Source organism: Haematobia irritans, chromosome 3 (genome assembly GCF_050003625.1).
Source record: "Haematobia irritans isolate KBUSLIRL chromosome 3, ASM5000362v1, whole genome shotgun sequence".
Taxonomy (NCBI): domain Eukaryota; kingdom Metazoa; phylum Arthropoda; class Insecta; order Diptera; family Muscidae; genus Haematobia; species Haematobia irritans.
This window is the reverse complement of record NC_134399.1, coordinates 222,310,672-222,330,738: the sequence shown is the minus strand read 5'-3', so window position 1 is coordinate 222,330,738 and position 20,067 is coordinate 222,310,672. Positions and strand designations below refer to the sequence as shown.

At 38.6% G+C, this 20,067-nt stretch overlaps 1 protein-coding gene across 1 annotated transcript; it reads right to left on the bottom strand.

Annotated features, from left to right (window-relative positions):
- Positions 1 to 1,327: 1,327 nt before the first annotated feature.
- LOC142232351 (protein SPT2 homolog) lies at positions 1,328 to 3,968 on the bottom strand. The gene is made up of 6 exons (XM_075303131.1): positions 3,777 to 3,968; positions 3,191 to 3,541; positions 2,072 to 3,137; positions 1,881 to 2,004; positions 1,731 to 1,819; positions 1,328 to 1,652 (listed from the first exon to the last, which is right to left on the bottom strand). Exons 1-6 carry the CDS (start codon positions 3,834 to 3,836, stop codon positions 1,564 to 1,566), a joined length of 1,779 nt encoding a protein of 592 aa, XP_075159246.1. The 5' UTR covers positions 3,837 to 3,968; the 3' UTR covers positions 1,328 to 1,563.
- Between the last annotated feature and the right edge of the window lie 16,099 nt (positions 3,969 to 20,067).

Sequence of the window (20,067 nt, the reverse complement as noted above, 5' to 3'; positions counted from 1 at the left end):
TTATTATAGAGTCAATCAATAAGAGTTTTATGATCAAATTTTGGAAAATGGTTGCCCGATTATATACGTAAATACTAAAGATCTTTATTGTTATATTTAAATAAAAATCATAAAAATGTTTGTTTTTTTTTTTGTTACAAAACTGAATTCATTATTCTTAAAATACAAAATTTTTGGTTAACAACATGTTAAGGCCGGTATGCACCTCTAGCGAAATTTTCGGTAGGAAAAATTTATTTAAGTCTACAACAAAAAAACAGGGGTGTGTACACAAATTTTAAACCAGCTAATCGCTTTTAAAAATTGTTAATATATGTTCCAAATATTCCTCAAATAAATTGTTTATTATTTACAGACCTTTTAAAACTTTTACGAACACAATGACTGTAATAAATTAAATGTTTGCTGCCAAAATATGCAAATATGAACGCTACCGAAAATTTCGTTAGCATAAATAGCAATGCATTTCTTATGGGAATGAAATTTTTCGCTAGAGGTGCATACCGGCCTTTAACCATAAATTTAGATTGGTTTTAATATTATTTACATTGCAGATTTTTTGACGATTTTTGAAATAGAAATGATGATTATGAGGATTTCTTCGGAAAAAGTGAAGATTTTTCTTGAAATTTTATTGGCAGCCCTGATACCAATAATGAATCATATAGAGTGACCTCCATTCTCTTAAGACCTAAGGAGCTCTTGCGAAAATTGCTGCTATATGCCAATAAAACCGTTTTATCATGAATACGACCATACCTGGCTTTAGCAGTAGCACCTTTTCAGAGCCAAGTAGACATTTTTCTATTATTATTTATTAGGGGAATCTATTGAATAATTATTAGGGTTATTTTATTCGATTTGGTTTTTTGTCGAAATTATCTCATTTAACCTGTCAGAATGCGAGCATTTATGCACCGTTTAGACGAGAGTCTAAACTTACGGCGTTTTCGATTCGCAAAAAATATGTTGCCTTGGTGTTACACTACTTTTTCCCTAATTGACATTTCGCCCAAATGTTAGTGTAATTCTAAAGTTATTATTATTTTATAATATTGTGAGGTATAAAGGATCCAAAATTTATGGCAGTGTCCTTGATATGTTGCAATCAATTTCGGGAAAGTTGCACTTTTTTTCCCAATCGAAATCGCCATTAGTTTTTAGTGGAATTTAAATGCCAATACTAGTAGTATAATATCGGAAATTTAAGGAATGTCGGTTAATCGAATTTGACGAATCCCTCAAGCGAACCCCTTACTCGACATTTTTGATACCTATTCGATTATTTCAAAGATACCTTTTTGACAAGCAATAGTCGACATACATATTTCAATCAATAATATTGTTATTTTATTATAAAATAATGTTGTAATTATCTACTTATAGGGTAAGATATATATGTATAAATATATATTTATGAAGATCGTATAATCATTTTTGAATTGGCATACGAAAGGAGATTTTTTGTGTGTTGGCTATGATAATAAATCCGTATTCCACATAGAGAAAGCAATGATTAAGCGTAAATATATGCGTATGTATATAAATAAAAAAACAAAATTTCTAATCGTCTAATCGTCGCTTTTTCATCATCATTTTCCGCTTTTTCTGCATTGCCTCCATTTTCATATCCTCCAAATCCTCTTGCATTCCTAAGTTGTGTGAAAAAAAAAAAATTAAAAAAAAGTTTTAGCGTTTGTTAACGAGGTCTTTAATATTTTGGATCTTACCTATCTTTTTACTTATAAACTCTTCCCTTTGAATTTGTGCAAAACTGGCTTCCATCATGCGATCATCTTCTTCATCAATGTCCCTATATCTGAAATTAGATTGGGAATTAAATCTTGCATCGCAGATAAAAGCAAATATTTTACACTTACTTAGATTTGTCATAACCAAATATGGCCTTAATATGGGAAGAATAATCCTCCTCTTCTTCGCCATCATCAATGAAATCGTCCAGTTCAGAGTCGTATTCCGAATCATCATCATCCAAAATTCGACCTTAAAAATATAAAAAAAAACTCATTGCTACAAAATCTTTTGTGATTCGTATCGATATTATTCTTACGTTTGGGAGCCGATGACTTTTTACTATCACCATAACGACTAGAGGAAGGTGGTGGCCCACGCCTAACATCGGGCGGAGGGAATTGTCTTGTCTTTTGTACATCAGGAGGTGGAAATTCTCTTGATTTTACTGTTTTTATATCACGGGGTGGAAACTCACGAGTAGGTCCATCATACGAGGGCTTGCTAGAGCTACCATAGGGATTTTTACTAGACATGCTACTACTGTTGGCAGTTTTAGTTGTGACAGAACTACTAGAGGCACTTGGTTTATGTAGTGATTTTGTACTTGCTGAGCTTTTGGAGGAGGAGGTGGAAGAGGAGGTGGAAGTTGCATTACTGCTGCCAGATGAAGATTTGGAGGTATGTACTAAAGATGAACTCGAACTACTGGAGGGTTTTTTTATAGCATCTTTCTTTTCAGAACTGCTGGAGGATTTTCCAGTGCCATTACTACTACTTGGTGTTCCTGATTGACTTAACTTGGGTATTCTTCCATTTGGTTCCATTCTTTGTACAGATGATGAAGTTGAAGAACTTTTACTTGGCCCTTTCTTAGCTTCTTCCAATCGTTCCTTCTGCCTTTGTTCTCTTGCCTCTTTTGCCCGTTGCCTTTCTTCCAATTCCTTTTTCTCCTTCGAGGTTAAGAGCCTTTCAGGTTCTTTTTTCTTGGGAACAGCTATTGGTAAACTAATGGGTTGATGTTGTTTTTTCTCGGCAAGTTTTAGCAGCGCTTGGAAATCCATTGGTGGCGGTGGCATTTTACGATTTTCATGTCTTTTCTTTCTAGCTTCCTCTTCACGCTTTTTACGCTCTTCCTCTTCGGCCCGCTTCTCGGCATCTGGATCATACAATGTCTTCGAGGAAGTTTTGTAATTACGAGCAACATTAATGCCCGAGCTTGAAGATGTGGAGTGCTCTTTGGGTGTCCGAGTTCTTGTGTGGCTATTTTTCTCTTCTATTTCTCTGGTAATGGCAGCTTTAACACGTTCCTTTGTTCCTGTTAAATCCTTCAATGACTGGGGCCTACTAGGGGCGAACCCTTTGTCTTCTTTAACATCTTTTACCTACAGCAGAGAAAACGTAAGTTATGAATATTCATGTAATGCCTTGCACTCACCTTATCCACATATTTTTGGAAAAAATTATTGGCTTCTGTTGAAACATAACCATAATCGTCTTGATCTGGCTGCTCCGGCCCTGCCATTGTTATAGCGGTGTGGTCATTATTTACTGCGTCCTCGAGAACAGATCGATTGGCTGATTTAGTGACCTTTAACATTTTTCGTATCTTATTCTTCGACTTTTCATCTCTCATGGATAACAATGCATTAAGTTTTTCCTGTTGCTCCCTTTGTTTTGCCTTTTCCTCTTGCTCTTTCTTTTGTAGGAATTTCTGGATATTGTCAGACAACTTTTTCTCCTTGGATTCTTTCTTTGGAGGGGCAAATTTTGTACTGTAATATTTCCCCTAATATTGGATGAAAAAACAAAATATTTAATGAATCGCTGAACTTGGTGAGGGGAAAACATGTAGGTATGGTAATTAAATAATATTTGAATATGCACATATACAATATCTTTACTACGGGAGTTACGTCCCCTTATGGATTTTTGAGTCGTAAAGTGTCAACGAACGAACTCTCTTCACCGTATGGTGAAATGTGGTTGTGTGGAGTAATTTCTAGACTATCTTTTTAACTTACATCATTTTTGCTGCCTTCACTATTCTTTTTGGCCATATGAAGTAGTGTACCGAAATCCATTTTAATTTTTGTGATTTCCTGTTATAACATTGAAGATAAATGAAAATTTTGACGACACAATGAATATTATTTATTTCGCCTGGACCGATTTGAAGATTTGGGTCTTTCTGTTGGGAATGTGTGTGTGAACTAGTGTTGGAAAATATGAGATTACAAGTTAATATATGTGGGTACAAAATGGAAAGTAATCACAGAGAGTATTAAGAAAACCAAGAGGACGAAAATTTCTCTTCTAAAAAACAACAAATGTCAATCGTATAGATGTCGCACAATGCCTGCAGTAGGTTCTAAATCCTATTTTTCTTACGTTTCATAAGGGAGGCAGAGAAGTGAACTGGGTGATGCCGACGCAAACTGTATGATATTTGAGAGAAGCGCCGACAAAAACTGCATAACATTAGATACATTTCCTCATGACTGCCACCTATTGTCGTAGTTTCGCTTGACAGTTTCGTTCTCTTGTTTTCTTAATACTCTTTGGTAATCAATCTACAAAGGTTGCCATATTATAATCTTTATATGTACCATACTATGGGCCGTCCAGGCTGTAAAGGTAGAGTTACATATCATGCGTTAATCCGTGCGTTGATGGAAGGGTCGATATTTTTCAGTTTGATGCACTCTAACAAAACTGTTGCTTTCAAAGAGAAAATTCAACTCTTCAATCAACGGACGCATTAACGCATGGTATGTAACTCAACCTTAAGTTTATCCGGACGACAGTAGGACTGTTTTCTTTTAGCAATGGATACCCTAAGCCGGGAAGGACAAAAAGATGTTCTGGATATGTTGTGTCAATTTTTCCTTCATTTGTGAACAGACTGATTGGAACCGCCGTTGAGTTAGGTATTCATTGTGTTCTTCTGTAGGCACCACTTTGAAAGTACGGCGACGATCGTTCATCGTTGCACAAATGAGTACTGAAGAGACAGAGTACGATGAATGTCTCTAGAAAGAGACGGCGAGTCATGCATGGAATGGCGGAGTAGACGTTGTTGCAAATTTGCAAAAACTTCATTCTTTTCCATTAGTCGCGCGGTTGGGTAAGGACGAGTGGAAACTCCCAAAAGAAATTGAGAAGTAGTGACTGAAATTAAAGTTTTATTGACCACATTTGGTTCATTATTTTTTTTTTTTGTAACCTTTGAGCCTGTGTCTATTGTGGCATCGGTAAGTGGTAGTGTCGCAGCAGCCCGTGAATTAATCATGCTTGGATATGGTGTAGCAGTGGGATAATGCGTTTTATTTTTTTTTACATTTTTGTTACTAGAGTGGCCTCTTTGCCGAGACACGAGGCCCCAACCGCACCTTTCTTTAAGTTGATTTTACATTCCTGCAGCCGAGATTTTGCAAGGAACCACCCATTAATATTTTTTGTAAACAAAAGGAATTGTGGAAATTCACTCCCCTTTCTGTGGGAAATTTCCTTGAGGACAAGTCGATTGGAAGACGAACGTACGGGGTTCGAACAACCTGTAATTTGTGGTTGCAACAATAAGGTGGAGATTAACGCGAAGGGTAATTTTCGAATACAGCGCAGGGCTGGAAGACCTTCAAGAGGCACAAGGGCCGCGTAGAACAGGAAAATTTTCTAACCACACCACCAACCGTATAGTTAGACCACGTGGACCCAAGAACCGTAACTGCTTTACTGTAGCTGGGCAACGCGCCAAAACGGATCGCATACACACATTTCCATCATATAGCAACAAGAAGAACACGAATTCGTCAGCGTAGGCAGTGACGGTGGGAGCAACGCCAGCGAGAATTATTTCAACATCTACATCCGGCAATATACATGTATCAAGACCCCTAACGGTACAGTTAATAAAAAAAACGTGACCCATGAACATGTATGTAAGTAGTGATGATATTTGTATGTAAGCACATATTTCTTTGCATCCACGATTCTGTGATGTCTTGCGTCACCTCAGCGAGCTCCGAGTTTAAATATATAATTTCTAATTCACTAAGATATTGGATGCCTAACTCAAATTAGTATTATGTAAAGCAAAGACATGCAAACATTTTATAACTTATGAATCCGTATTATGATCCAACTTCTACGGACAAGCAAATCGTTTCATGTTTAATATTTAAGAATTCTTATGCCAAAACACTATTGTTTCTTTCTTTTTCACGTTATAACAACGGTTCGCAAAATGAAACAACGATTATTAAATAGATTTTAGTGTTAACTACTTTTTACCACCAAAAAAAAGTCGATCGATTTTTAGGTAGGAAATAACATTGAAGGAGGAACGAGTAGTTCCTTTTTTTTTATCATAATCTTTATGGGTTGTTTTATTTTGTCTCCGTCTATAGGATAATAAAATTTTGAAATCTTCTTATTCTACAAGGTACATGAAATTTCACCTTCGTCGATTTTTTTGTAGATAAACTGTGTAAATGTTCCCGAATTTATAATCACCTTGTATTTTAACTAAGTTAGTCTTACTTTTGTTACTTATATAATCGAACTGGCAAATTCAAGTGACTCTTTCAAATTATAATTACTAAATTTTTTAGTGTAAACCGCGTTAAACGTAGCTTTTAAGAGACTAGGATTCTAATCCACTCGCAAGACGGTTTTTTGTTGTAATACAAGACGATTCGATCCCAATTTTGATTCGATTTCGGATATTAGGATCCTAACCTCCATTGCCTGTCAGAGTGGACAGTGTGTCTGACGGTGGGATAGAATCTTGGTTTAATGATGATTTAAGTTTTAAGGAAAAGTTAATATATATTTTGATAATCTATAATCTAGATTTATGATTAGCATATTTTTCTTGAATTGGACTTGAAGTCCTGCAATAAATATAAATTGAATTGAACCGCACTTTTGAAGATGATTTGTGAGTGAGAATAGACCAGGTAATGTAGAGCGAGGCCAGAGTTATGGAATTTTTGGGGGCCCTCACGAAGTTATGAGTGGTCCAAGGGGGTCGGCCTTTGAGCGACCCGTAGGGCGGGCTATATGGGGATTCAACAACACCAGAATCCTCACGAACATTATTTTTATTTGTCCTATTTGTCACATCAATACGATAAAGCGAGCAGAGTGAAAGTGGTACGCAATCGTTTCCTTTTTTTTTGTTGTATGGTTGGACGAGAGGCTCTAGATGAGCAAGGACGCCACGAGGGCTGACGCTAAGCCGGAAATTAAATTTCGTCGTACCACACATCGCCGTCTATGAGCCCACCGACAAGCTTTGATAATTCCTAACTGATGACTAACCAATACAGCCTACAACAAGATGGCGCCCAACGTAAGGCTAAGTTGGTTTAACACCCAACGGAGTCTTGCAATTCTTCATGGCGAGTTAGCATTCGAGTCGTCTAGGAAATAGTTGTATATGACCGTTTCCTAAAGCATTTGAGGCGATTCGTTCATGGCAATTGGTATATTAGTAGACTGAGAGGAGGCTATTTATGGCACTATCTTATGCTATTCTAAATCAATTGCAAAACTTTTTATATTTTTCAGCTATAGCCCAACGAGTCGTACAACCCGATATATTTCGAGTTGTGCTAGCTTCGTTCGTGGTCTTAGCCCTGTTTTTCTGTAATTTATTGTGTCTTGAAGGGTGCAGTTTATACGCATCTCAAATGCAACAATAAGTGTCTTGTGGTAGTTTTGTTCGGTTTATATTTGATGTGGCATGTGGGTGAAATAAAAATAAACTCATGTATTCATTGACTTAATTATAACTCTGGTGCTCAGGCTCACATTACAGTAATTGACTGATTTTAGAACAAAGTTATTCTTGAATTTTGACAAGTGGCGTCTATACATATTGAATACAGAATATTTTGTTGCTGATTGCGCACACACATTGCGTGGTATTCAATATAGCCGTGTATACTTTTGACTAAGCGATATCCAATTCTTGATACTACTGGATTTTTATTCATTTTATATCATATCACATTGTTTTATATAGTACGGTATTCAGGTTAAACCTAAAGATCTTGTACGTAAGTACAATCTTTTGGACGCGATTCGTATTTAGCTGTTTGCTTCATTACTTGCTTTGGAATAGTTTTGGTTTTATTTCTTCTCGGCCTAGATTCGTATTTGTGATTTTGACATAAGATGACGGACAATCATCAATCTGCTAGAAACCTAGGGCAGGGGGAGAATGAGGACAATCCAAATTCTACGGATGCACAGAATAATCGACACGGTAATACAATCATTTCTAGTGATGGTGAAGGCCCAGATCGAAATAGTCCCCCTGCAGCGAATAGCTCAATAACTCAACCGTCTTTCAGCCCACTCACCGCAAGAAATTATAATGTAAACACTAGAGATGGACTCGATAGTACTGGTGTTTTCGAGGTTATGGAAGCGGCAGTAGGAGCTGCACAAGCGTCAATGTTGCAGTTAATGCGCTCGGAGATGCAATCAGCTGTAGCCGAAGCAGTGAAAGTTGCCCTTTCGAATTCGCCTGCAATGCCAATCAGTCCGGAAAACCCTGGAAGTGGCATCAACTGGCCTCGAGATCTGCCGTCGAGATTCCAACCTGGAGATCGTCGTAATACTCGAGACAGCTCAGCTCAAACGCCGAACCATTGCAACCAACTGAATACAAACGTGAACCAACCAATGTATAACCCTAAGTATCCGTTCCTTGGAAAGTGGGGTATCAAATTCGACGGTACTTCCAAAACCCCCTCGGTGGAGGAGTTCATCTTTCGGGTTTCGAGATTGCAGAAAAGCTACCGTGTTCCAGATCAGGAGTTAGTTGATGGGTTTCATCATTTTTTAGAAGGAAGGCCTAACAAGTGGTATTGGGACAGGATCCAACTATATCCCGATATCACTCTGGAGAATCTGAAGGCAGACATAACTAAGGAATTCCAATGCTACCAGACAAATATTGACGTTCTCCGGCAGATAATGGATAGAAAACAAGGAAAGGACGAGAAATCTGCTGACTACATCGACAGCATTACAAGTCTTAGGAACAAGCTTAGTAAGCCATTACATGACTACGAAGTAGTAGACATCATCAAGTCCGGTTTGCGTTCTAAAGTGGCTCATATGATATTCGGATCCCAAATATATACTGTAGAACACCTGAGGACCGAATGTAGGAAGGCGGAGGATTTGTTGGAGCGCGAGTATCAGAATAGAACTAGATTCAATCCATCAGGACGTCAGGTTAGTGAAGTTTTTGGAGACGAGGTTGAGGAAGTCGTGGAAAGAGTCGAGGAGTTGCGTTTTAAGCCGGATTCACGGAGAATGTATGATAGAGAAGGAATTAAATGTTGGAATTGCGGTGTAGTGGGTCACACCTTCCGAAAATGTACATCTGCGCAAAGATCCTTGTTTTGTTTTCGTTGTGGAACACAAGGGGTGACGGCTCCGCAATGTGATCAATGTCAACAGGGAAACGGGCGGCCGAACGTGAGCAGTGGGGACTCACGTTCCGGCCCAACCTGCAATTAATAGCTAACAGAGATGTGGAGGAAAACCCGGCAAGAACTTTATCTTTGCTCAATTGTGAACCAAACCCCACCAAATCAACTGTAGAGACCAAGGATATCCCGAAACCAAATATGATGAAACCATTTCATGAGCGTATGGCGAATTACATAAAAGTGAGAGAGCGTATATTCAATTCAGAGATCATTGGACCCTCCGTTTCGTCTAGGATTTTGAAGGCCCGAGAGAGATATAGACTTAGGCGTCAACGCAGACTGGAGATCGCATCCGCCAAGTTAGGAGTTGTTTCTGGTTCGGACCCCAGACCTTTTCGGGAGGTATTAGTGAATGGTTCGAGAGTTGTTGCGTTATTTGACAGTGGTGCCTCAGTGACAGTCTTGGGCAGAAATTGTGAGGTTTTGGTTAGGAATTTGAATTTGGACATTATTCCGGTATATAAAAGCAGCGTAGGGACGGCGAACGGACAGAGGGCCCCATGCATTGGGAAAGTTGTAGTTGAGGTTTCGTACGATGGTCAAGTTCATCCGATGGAAGTCTACTTGGTGCCCACCTTGGAGAATGAGATGTATTGTGGCGTTGACTTCTGGAAAATCTTCGGTGTTGCACCAAATATCATTTGCAGTATCAGCACAGAGGATCTCCAGGTAGACTCCAACACACACATTCTTTCCGGTGGGCAACTCAAGGCGTTGGAGGAAGCTAAGAAACATTTCTTAGACTTCGAGACTCACGGCCTAGGTAAGACTTGGATGGAGACCCATGAGATAGATACGGCTGACGCGACACCGATAAAGCAGCGACATTACCCAATTTCCCCGGCAGTGGAGAAGTTGATGTACGCGGAGCTTGATCGGATGTTGAGCTTAGGGGTAATTGAGGTCAGCAATAGTCCTTGGAATTCTCCCGTAACTCTGGTTCGTCGAGGGGAGAAGAACAGGCTTTGCTTGGACGCCCGTAAGCTCAACGAAAAAACCATCAAGGATGCATATCCGCTCCCGTACATTGACTCTCTTTTGGGAAGGTTGCAGGATACGTATTATATTTCTAGTATCGACCTAAAAGACGCCTTCTGGCAAATTCCGTTGGCCCAGGAAAGTAGACCGAAAACCGCTTTCACAGTTCCAGGTCGGCCACATTATCAATTCACCGTCATGCCGTTTGGACTGTGTAATGCAGCCCAACGGTTATGCCGGTTAATGGATAAGGTGATCGTCCCGGAACTGCGACAGTGCGTTTTCGTCTACTTAGACGATTTGCTAGTTGTGTCGTCCGGGTTTGATGTACATATGTCGTTGCTACGGAAAGTTGGTGACCTTTTGTCGGCCGCGAATCTCACTATAAACTTGAAGAAGTCTAAATTCTGTCAAAAGGAATTGAAGTATCTCGGATACATTGTGGGTGGGGGTAATCTCAAGCCGGATCCAACGAAAATCGATGGCATAACGAAGATTCCCATACCTAAATGTACCCGAGATGTCCGAAGATTCCTTGGGCTTTGTTCATGGTTTAGGCGTTTCATTCAGGACTATGCCACTATTTCAGCACCCATAACCAAGACACTTAAAAAGTCTGCAGTTTTCAATTTTGATGAGGAAGCGGTTGAAGCTTTCAATAATTTGAAGACAGCTTTGACAAGTGCCCCCATACTGACTCACCCGGATTTTACAAGACGATTCTTCGTGCAGTGTGACGCGTCCAATTTGGGAGTGGGAGCCGTTTTATACCAGCTTGACTCTGAGGGGTTGGAAAGACCGATAGCATTCCACTCGGCCCAGCTCTCAAGCGCGCAACGCAACTATAGCGTTACGGAGCGTGAGTGCTTGGCCGTAGTGAGTGCTATCAGGAAATTCCGGCCTTTCATCGAGCTTATGCCATTCACTGTGGTTACGGACCACAGCGCTTTGAAATGGCTTATGGGCCAACGTGACCTGAGTGGAAGACTCGCGAGATGGAGTCTCCAACTTCAGAGCTACCAATTCGATATCGAACATCGAAAGGGTAGCCAGAATGTAGTGGCTGACACACTATCTCGCCTGCATATCGATGAAGTCAACATGTTCGTTGGTGAAAAACCACTCATCGATATGCAGTCGCCGGAATTCCAAAGCGATGAGTATTCCCAACTCAGGACACACATTTTGGAGCACCAGGACCAGCTTCCAGATCTAAGGGTCGAGGATACTTTCATTTATAAGAAGACTTTACCTTCCGATGGTAACCCTGTACACGAGAATTTCACGTGGAAATTATGGGTGCCCTCCGGCTTGACGAATGACTTGATATCCAACTCTCATGAGCCTACAGTCAAATCTCACTGCGGTATAGGGAAAACCATAGCTAGTTTGAGGCAATATTTTTACTGGCCCAAAATGGCGGCCCAGGTCAGGGATTTCATACGGAATTGTGTGTTGTGTAGGGAAATAAAAGCCCCGAATACGGTTCTACGACCACCGATGGGGGCCGAGACTGTAACTTGTCGACCATGGCAAAAAATATACATCGATTTTATTGGTCCGTTTCCTCGGTCGAAGGCAGGCAACACTTACATTTTCATAGTTCTTGACCACTTCACTAAATTCGTCTTGCTTAGAGCCATGCGTAGTGCGACATCGGATCTTGTGATTAGATTCCTTGAGTCTGAGGTTTTCCATAAGTTTGGGGTGCCACAGACCATACATTCTGACAATGGAAAGCAATTCGTGTCGAAGGATTTCGTGTCGTTTCTTGACAGGTACGGTTGCAGACAGATTAGGAACGCGGTATATTCCCCGCAGGCAAATGCATCCGAAAGAGTCAACCGATCAATTGTATCGGCAATTCGGGCCTACGTAGCGGCAGACCACAGCAATTGGGATAAGCATTTGTCTGCGGTGGAAAGCTCCCTCAGGTCGACAATACATTCTGCGACTGGTTTTTCACCGTATTTCTCCTTATTCGGTTTCAATATGATTACCCATGCAAGTACATATAGCCTGGCTGAAAGGCTGGGTACATTGGAGAGCGGGGATGTGCAAATCATACCGAAAAGTAACATGATGGAATTGGTGAGGAGTACGGTAAAGGAGAATTTACACTCGGCATATGAAAAGATCGCAAAGAAATACAACACCCGTTGTCGCGAGGTGCGATTTCTCCCGGGACAAGAAATTTTACGACGGAATTTCATCCTCAGCGATGCCTCTAAGGGGATCAACGCCAAACTTTGCAAAAAGTTCGTCAAATGTAGAGTCATAAGGCAGCTTGGGAGACACTTGTATGAACTGGAAGATTTGGGTGGCAGGCCCATAGGGACATACCACGCCAAGGATTTACAACACATGTTCCCCGTGAAGCAGAAGTGAATGCTGACCAGTCCTATAATGTATTGATTTTTCAAATTAGGATATTCACATCGCTTAGATTCGGCAATGACCGTTTATAAATTTTTCTTCCGACACTTTATATAGATTCTAAAGTTCATATTTCAGGCTGATTGTTCACTACCGGGTTGATGCGGTTTTCCTTTTTTAGGACCACACTGAAATGAACGATCCACCTTTATGGCGCCACCCCAGGAATTTGAATAGCTCATGTTTTTTTTTTTTTTTTTTTTTTTTTGATCATTTTAACAGGTTTTCTTTTCTTCCTCAGGAATAGGAAATCCGTCTCAACACTACAAAAGGATTCGATTTTAAAGTTTTCTCTTAAAACCGGCAAGGAGTATCAAATTTTGTATATCGCTTCGGATTAAAATATTCTTGAGTAGATCTACCTATTTTTGTGCAGGTGGTTATATAGGCTGTTTAACCCAATATTTAGAAGTATTATATTTTGGTTTTCTATTGAAGAAAAATACCAAAATCAATAGTATCAATTAGTAGTAGTGGATCAATTAACTTTTGTTAATTGACGTACAATTATATTTTTGCTGTTGATACTGTCATTTCTGCGATTGAAGACATTTCAATTGGAAAATTAACTGGGTCAATTAATTTCGAATTGAAGACAAAATGACATGTTAGTGTGTGCACAGAGGATCAGATGTGATGGAGTTATGGAAGATGGTTTTCTAACTGTCAAACAGTCAATAATTTGCTTTATATGCACTATACTAGATGAATTCTATCAATCTGCTCTGAAAGTGTACTGCTGGGACTTCCTCTGGTAATCAGCACACTTACACAGAAGGAAATATCACCAAAAATTTTCCAATTAAAAAGTAAAAGTTGAATTTTTTTCCAATTAATGAATTGGAAACATGTTAGTTAGGTCAAGGATTAAACATTTTTTTTAAATATTTAATTAAAAACTTAATTGATACAATTAACCTTCTAATCGACTTCGGCGGATCAGTTAGGAAAGGTTATGAACATTTTTTTTAATTAAAAATGTATTTAATCTAACAAAACCTAGTTAACTACATCTCATTACAAATAACATTAACAGGAGTGAAGCTGTAATTACATGCTGCATTACATTGCGATGAGTTATAGTGACTTACTGGTAATGACGAAAATTAATACTTCTTTGTAATTTTCGAATTGTTATTCTCAAATTTTTGGGCAGTTGGCTGTTAAAAAAAAAATGATTGGTATAATTATTCACATAATTGAGCATATACATGAGAAATCAAGAAAAAAAAATATGTAATGAACGGTAATTCTGGAGATTCTACCATTAGAAAATTTCTAACACAAATATTTCATAATAATTGTGTTTATACTAATGACATTGTCATATTATGTTTGAAAAAAAAAATTGCTGTCTTATACCTCAGCCAAATTACACCTCCGACATGAACTTAAATTATTTCTAATGACATTACCTTATAAAAGGGACTTTAAACCCAATTTTAGTCGATTTCGAACCTAAGGTGTATTGACTATTGGAATCCAATTCCCTTAAAAACCCTACATTTATTTCTATTTGTATGTACACTTAATACAAATTTGCGTGTTACCCTATTTAGACGATTTAATAGATTTTTATTTATTTATACAATATTCGTTTATTCATGTAGTGTTCAATATTACAGCATACATTTTGATCCATTGTAATCGGCGATAGAAATCGATATTTTTACTATTAGCTAATTATATGCTTTAATACTACTCATTTTATGGCCGAAGGTGTGCCTGGGGAGAAGTACTTTCTCCTAGGACATGCATATGTAGATGTAATCCGACGCGATGCTAATTAATAAGTGGTTATTAGTTTTCGAACATGCTTACCCACAAGAGTTTTTGCTGGGAAACGATAAATTCTTAATCGGAATAGAAATAATTGAGGTTTGCAACAACATCAATTAAATTCTTAACCGAATCAATAAAAAAAAATTAATTGAGATTTATTAGTGAAATCCATTAATTTTTTTTATCAAGAAATTTTTTCTAATAGGACTTCGGAGAATTACTCTTTATATGCGACACAAGATTATTTTCACTTCATTATTTAAATGAGGAACCTTGCTAGCCTTTCGACCTACATATCCCAAAGAAAGTATTGCCATCGTTGTTATTACGAGCTGCCTCGCACCCTTTCCATAATTCGATAATGGGAAACACACGCGGTCATAATTCAAGTACAATTTTCGAATTTATTATAAATATTACATCACTACGCGAAATGCACACATGTCATGGGCTGCAAAGGCACCTTTCTCATTTTCGAGGCATGCGGCCAAGTTAAGCGGAATAATCGATCACTTCTTGATTCCTCTGAATAATCGGCTGGCATAATGGTTAGTGTTATCCTTCGTCAATGAGTTCCCCTATTCCAATTATCCATGTGCTGTTGAGTAATAGAAATGAAAGATGTACATATTATTATGTATTTATTTCATTCTTTACAACTTACTGGTGGCAGAATTGTCATGCTATACTGCTGCTGCTACAAACGTTTCAGCTCTCGGGGGAATCTCATTTATTACTGGCATACCGTTCAAGAGCTGTGAAATTGCAGCCGCACACACCATTAATCTACGAGGCATACCTGATGAGTTATCCAAATATGCTTGAGACCATATTTACCGATACTTACTCTGAACGGACATCATTTGGGAATGGCAACACCTGACCATGCATTCCCAAATGCGTGAATTCCCCCCGGAACAAATAGGGACATGTTTCTGTGGATATATTTTGTACTGAAGGTCGTATGAATTGTTTCTGCTATTTGACTGGAATGTAAACAATTACTTACGTCCGAGTACATGCCCGTCTACCGAGTACGGGGTGTTAGCAAGTAGATAATGGGTATTCTAGCGGACGGTAGTGCCACAATAGACGCGTTGGGCGATCGCCGGCGTCATCTTCGAACGGTTGGTCTGATGCCCGGCTTTTATCTCAGGGTCATAGTTCTTCCCCATTCACGACCAGGATGACTTCCCGATACAGTTGACCTGCAGCGGGCTCCGGAAACTGATCGGGTTTGTTGTGTCAATTTTTCCTTCATTTGTGAACAGACTGATTGGAACCGCCGTTGAGTTAGGTATTCATTGTGTTCTTCTGTAGGCACCACTTTGAAAGTACGGCGACGATCGTTCATCGTTGCACAAATGAGTACTGAAGAGACAGAGTACGATGAATGTCTCTAGAAAGAGACGGCGAGTCATGCATGGAATGGCGGAGTAGACGTTGTTGCAAATTTGCAAAAACTTCATTCTTTTCCATTAGTCGCGCGGTTGGGTAAGGACGAGTGGAAACTCCCAAAAGAAATTGAGAAGTAGTGACTGAAATTAAAGTTTTATTGACCACATTTGGTTCATTATTTTTTTTTTGTAACCTTTGAGCCTGTGTCTATTGTGGCATCGGTAAGTGGTAGTGTCGCAGCAGCCCGTGAATTAATCATGCTTGGATATGGTGTAGCAGTGGGATAATGCGTTTTATTTTTTTTTACATTTTTGTTACTAGAGTGGCCTCTTTGCCGAGACACGAGGCCCCAACCGCACCTTTCTTTAAGTTGATTTTACATTCCTGCAGCCGAGATTTTGCAAGGAACCACCCATTAATATTTTTTGTAAACAAAAGGAATTGTGGAAATTCACTCCCCTTTCTGTGGGAAATTTCCTTGAGGACAAGTCGATTGGAAGACGAACGTACGGGGTTCGAACAACCTGTAATTTGTGGTTGCAACAATAAGGTGGAGATTAACGCGAAGGGTAATTTTCGAATACAGCGCAGGGCTGGAAGACCTTCAAGAGGCACAAGGGCCGCGTAGAACAGGAAAATTTTCTAACCACACCACCAACCGTATAGTTAGACCACGTGGACCCAAGAACCGTAACTGCTTTACTGTAGCTGGGCAACGCGCCAAAACGGATCGCATACACACATTTCCATCATATAGCAACAAGAAGAACACGAATTCGTCAGCGTAGGCAGTGACGGTGGGAGCAACGCCAGCGAGAATTATTTCAACATCTACATCCGGCAATATACATGTATCAAGACCCCTAACGGTACAGTTAATAAAAAAAACGTGACCCATGAACATGTATGTAAGTAGTGATGATATTTGTATGTAAGCACATATTTCTTTGCATCCACGATTCTGTGATGTCTTGCGTCACCTCAGCGAGCTCCGAGTTTAAATATATAATTTCTAATTCACTAAGATATTGGATGCCTAACTCAAATTAGTATTATGTAAAGCAAAGACATGCAAACATTTTATAACTTATGAATCCGTATTATGATCCAACTTCTACGGACAAGCAAATCGTTTCATGTTTAATATTTAAGAATTCTTATGCCAAAACACTATTGTTTCTTTCTTTTTCACGTTATAACAACGGTTCGCAAAATGAAACAACGATTATTAAATAGATTTTAGTGTTAACTACTTTTTACCACCAAAAAAAAGTCGATCGATTTTTAGGTAGGAAATAACATTGAAGGAGGAACGAGTAGTTCCTTTTTTTTTATCATAATCTTTATGGGTTGTTTTATTTTGTCTCCGTCTATAGGATAATAAAATTTTGAAATCTTCTTATTCTACAAGGTACATGAAATTTCACCTTCGTCGATTTTTTTGTAGATAAACTGTGTAAATGTTCCCGAATTTATAATCACCTTGTATTTTAACTAAGTTAGTCTTACTTTTGTTACTTATATAATCGAACTGGCAAATTCAAGTGACTCTTTCAAATTATAATTACTAAATTTTTTAGTGTAAACCGCGTTAAACGTAGCTTTTAAGAGACTAGGATTCTAATCCACTCGCAAGACGGTTTTTTGTTGTAATACAAGACGATTCGATCCCAATTTTGATTCGATTTCGGATATTAGGATCCTAACCTCCATTGCCTGTCAGAGTGGACAGTGTGTCTGACGGTGGGATAGAATCTTGGTTTAATGATGATTTAAGTTTTAAGGAAAAGTTAATATATATTTTGATAATCTATAATCTAGATTTATGATTAGCATATTTTTCTTGAATTGGACTTGAAGTCCTGCAATAAATATAAATTGAATTGAACCGCACTTTTGAAGATGATTTGTGAGTGAGAATAGACCAGGTAATGTAGAGCGAGGCCAGAGTTATGGAATTTTTGGGGGCCCTCACGAAGTTATGAGTGGTCCAAGGGGGTCGGCCTTTGAGCGACCCGTAGGGCGGGCTATATGGGGATTCAACAACACCAGAATCCTCACGAACATTATTTTTATTTGTCCTATTTGTCACATCAATACGATAAAGCGAGCAGAGTGAAAGTGGTACGCAATCGTTTCCTTTTTTTTTGTTGTATGGTTGGACGAGAGGCTCTAGATGAGCAAGGACGCCACGAGGGCTGACGCTAAGCCGAAAATTAAATTTCGTCGTACCACACATCGCCGTCTATGAGCCCACCGACAAGCTTTGATAATTCCTAACTGATGACTAACCAATACAGCCTACAACAGATAGCCCATACAATTGTTGCATCTAGTGTTAAAATAAAACAGCCCTAGTGTTCGTGTCATACATATCCCAAAAATTGGCTACACTATAAGTTATGCTCGAAGACATAATCGATATAGCTGCTTGTATATGGGATCAATAACATATTTATCGATATTCTACTTACGTCCGACAATTCTTACCGTTCGGCCTTTACAAAAACAGACATTCCTTCCGAAAAATCATATATTCTGGACGGCGCATAAAAAGTCACCTAATAATTGCATTCATGCGATGCTTTTTTGTAGTAACTTGGCGTGGTACAACTTCTCAATAGTGACGGCACTATTGCGACAAGTTTTGGATATCGTACGTACGACGGTTTTCGACGTGGTGGGTTTTCTCAAAAGCGCCGTCAAATTCAAAATATATCCCTGATATTGGTCAAATTATAAGTTTTGTTCGTAGACGCAAAAAATTTTTATCCACCGTGCAGATTACAAGTTTATCTGTGTAGGCATAATTGATACTGCTGCATGGTTATGGGATCTATAACACATTTACCGATTATTTAGTCATCGCACACAATTCGTATCGATTGGACACACTGTAAGAATCTTTACAAAAACAGACATTCCGCCCGGAGGCATAATTGATACTGCTGCAAGGTTATGGGATCGATAACACATTTACCGATTATTTAGTCATCGCCGACAATTCGTATCGATTGGATACACTGTAAGAATCTTTATAAACACAGACATTCCGCCCGGATAATGTCTGTGTTTGGTACCGGCCTTATGCGCTTTACCGTTATTCCGTACGGAATGTCGGTGTTTGTAAAGAATCTTATGCTATGTTCCCACTGACTCGTTTTCCTCATTCGTTTTTCCAAAACATTTCACCGTTCACACCGACTTGAGATGTTTTAGATTGACAGTTACCATGGAAACTAGAAATTCACATTTCCTCAAAATTCACATACATTCTTCAAAGCCTTTGTTTATTCCTTTTTTCTATAAAAACTATTTCAATATTTTGACATATTTATTTGAAAAGGGTATGTTATTAGGGGTATATTCCAAATTAGGTGGGTCCACATTCTAAAATTGACGTGTTTTTGAGGAAAACTTGTGTTTTGGACATGATTTTTATAGGGGGAAAACGACTCGTTTTGAAATGCTTATAAAGGGAAAACATTTCAAACTCCAAAACATGCTTGGTGAGAACGCCGTATTACAGTGTGTCGGATCGATACGACTTGTCGGCGATGACTAAATAATCGGTAAATGTGTTATCGATCCCATAAACATGCAGCAGTATCGATTATGCCTTCGGACTTAACTTATAATGTGCACAATATATGGGATATGATCGACACGAGCACTGTCGTCCGGAATAACTGATAATCTGTAAAGCGCATATATTGTGGTACTATTGAACTCCGTCATTTATTTGATCGACACCAATATACTATTTGAACGCCGTTATTACTTTTCCACCAGCTTTTTGTTGACTTGTACGGGTATTGGTGCGGGTGAACACGATAATGTTGGGAATTTTGATTACTTTTGATTACTCGTTACTACTCTATACTTTTGAATTGAGTACTCGTTACTACTCGTTACTTTGATAAACAAATAAAAAAAAGACATTTTATCTATTTTTTTAATAATATTTTCTTGTTTGTAAACATTTAAGAAGAAGTATTCATCATATAATATATATTTGGTGCTTTTTGAATTTGGGAGTTGACATCACTGACAAACGGCGTAACAACTTTGAAAGGCGTCAATTTTTGTTTGACCGCCTTTTGCAGAATCGAATTTTTTTATTTGATAGTATTTGTTTGTTTACTTTCATGTATGTATCATTTTCTATGTGTAGTATTTCTTTTCATTCCATTTCGTTTCATTTTAT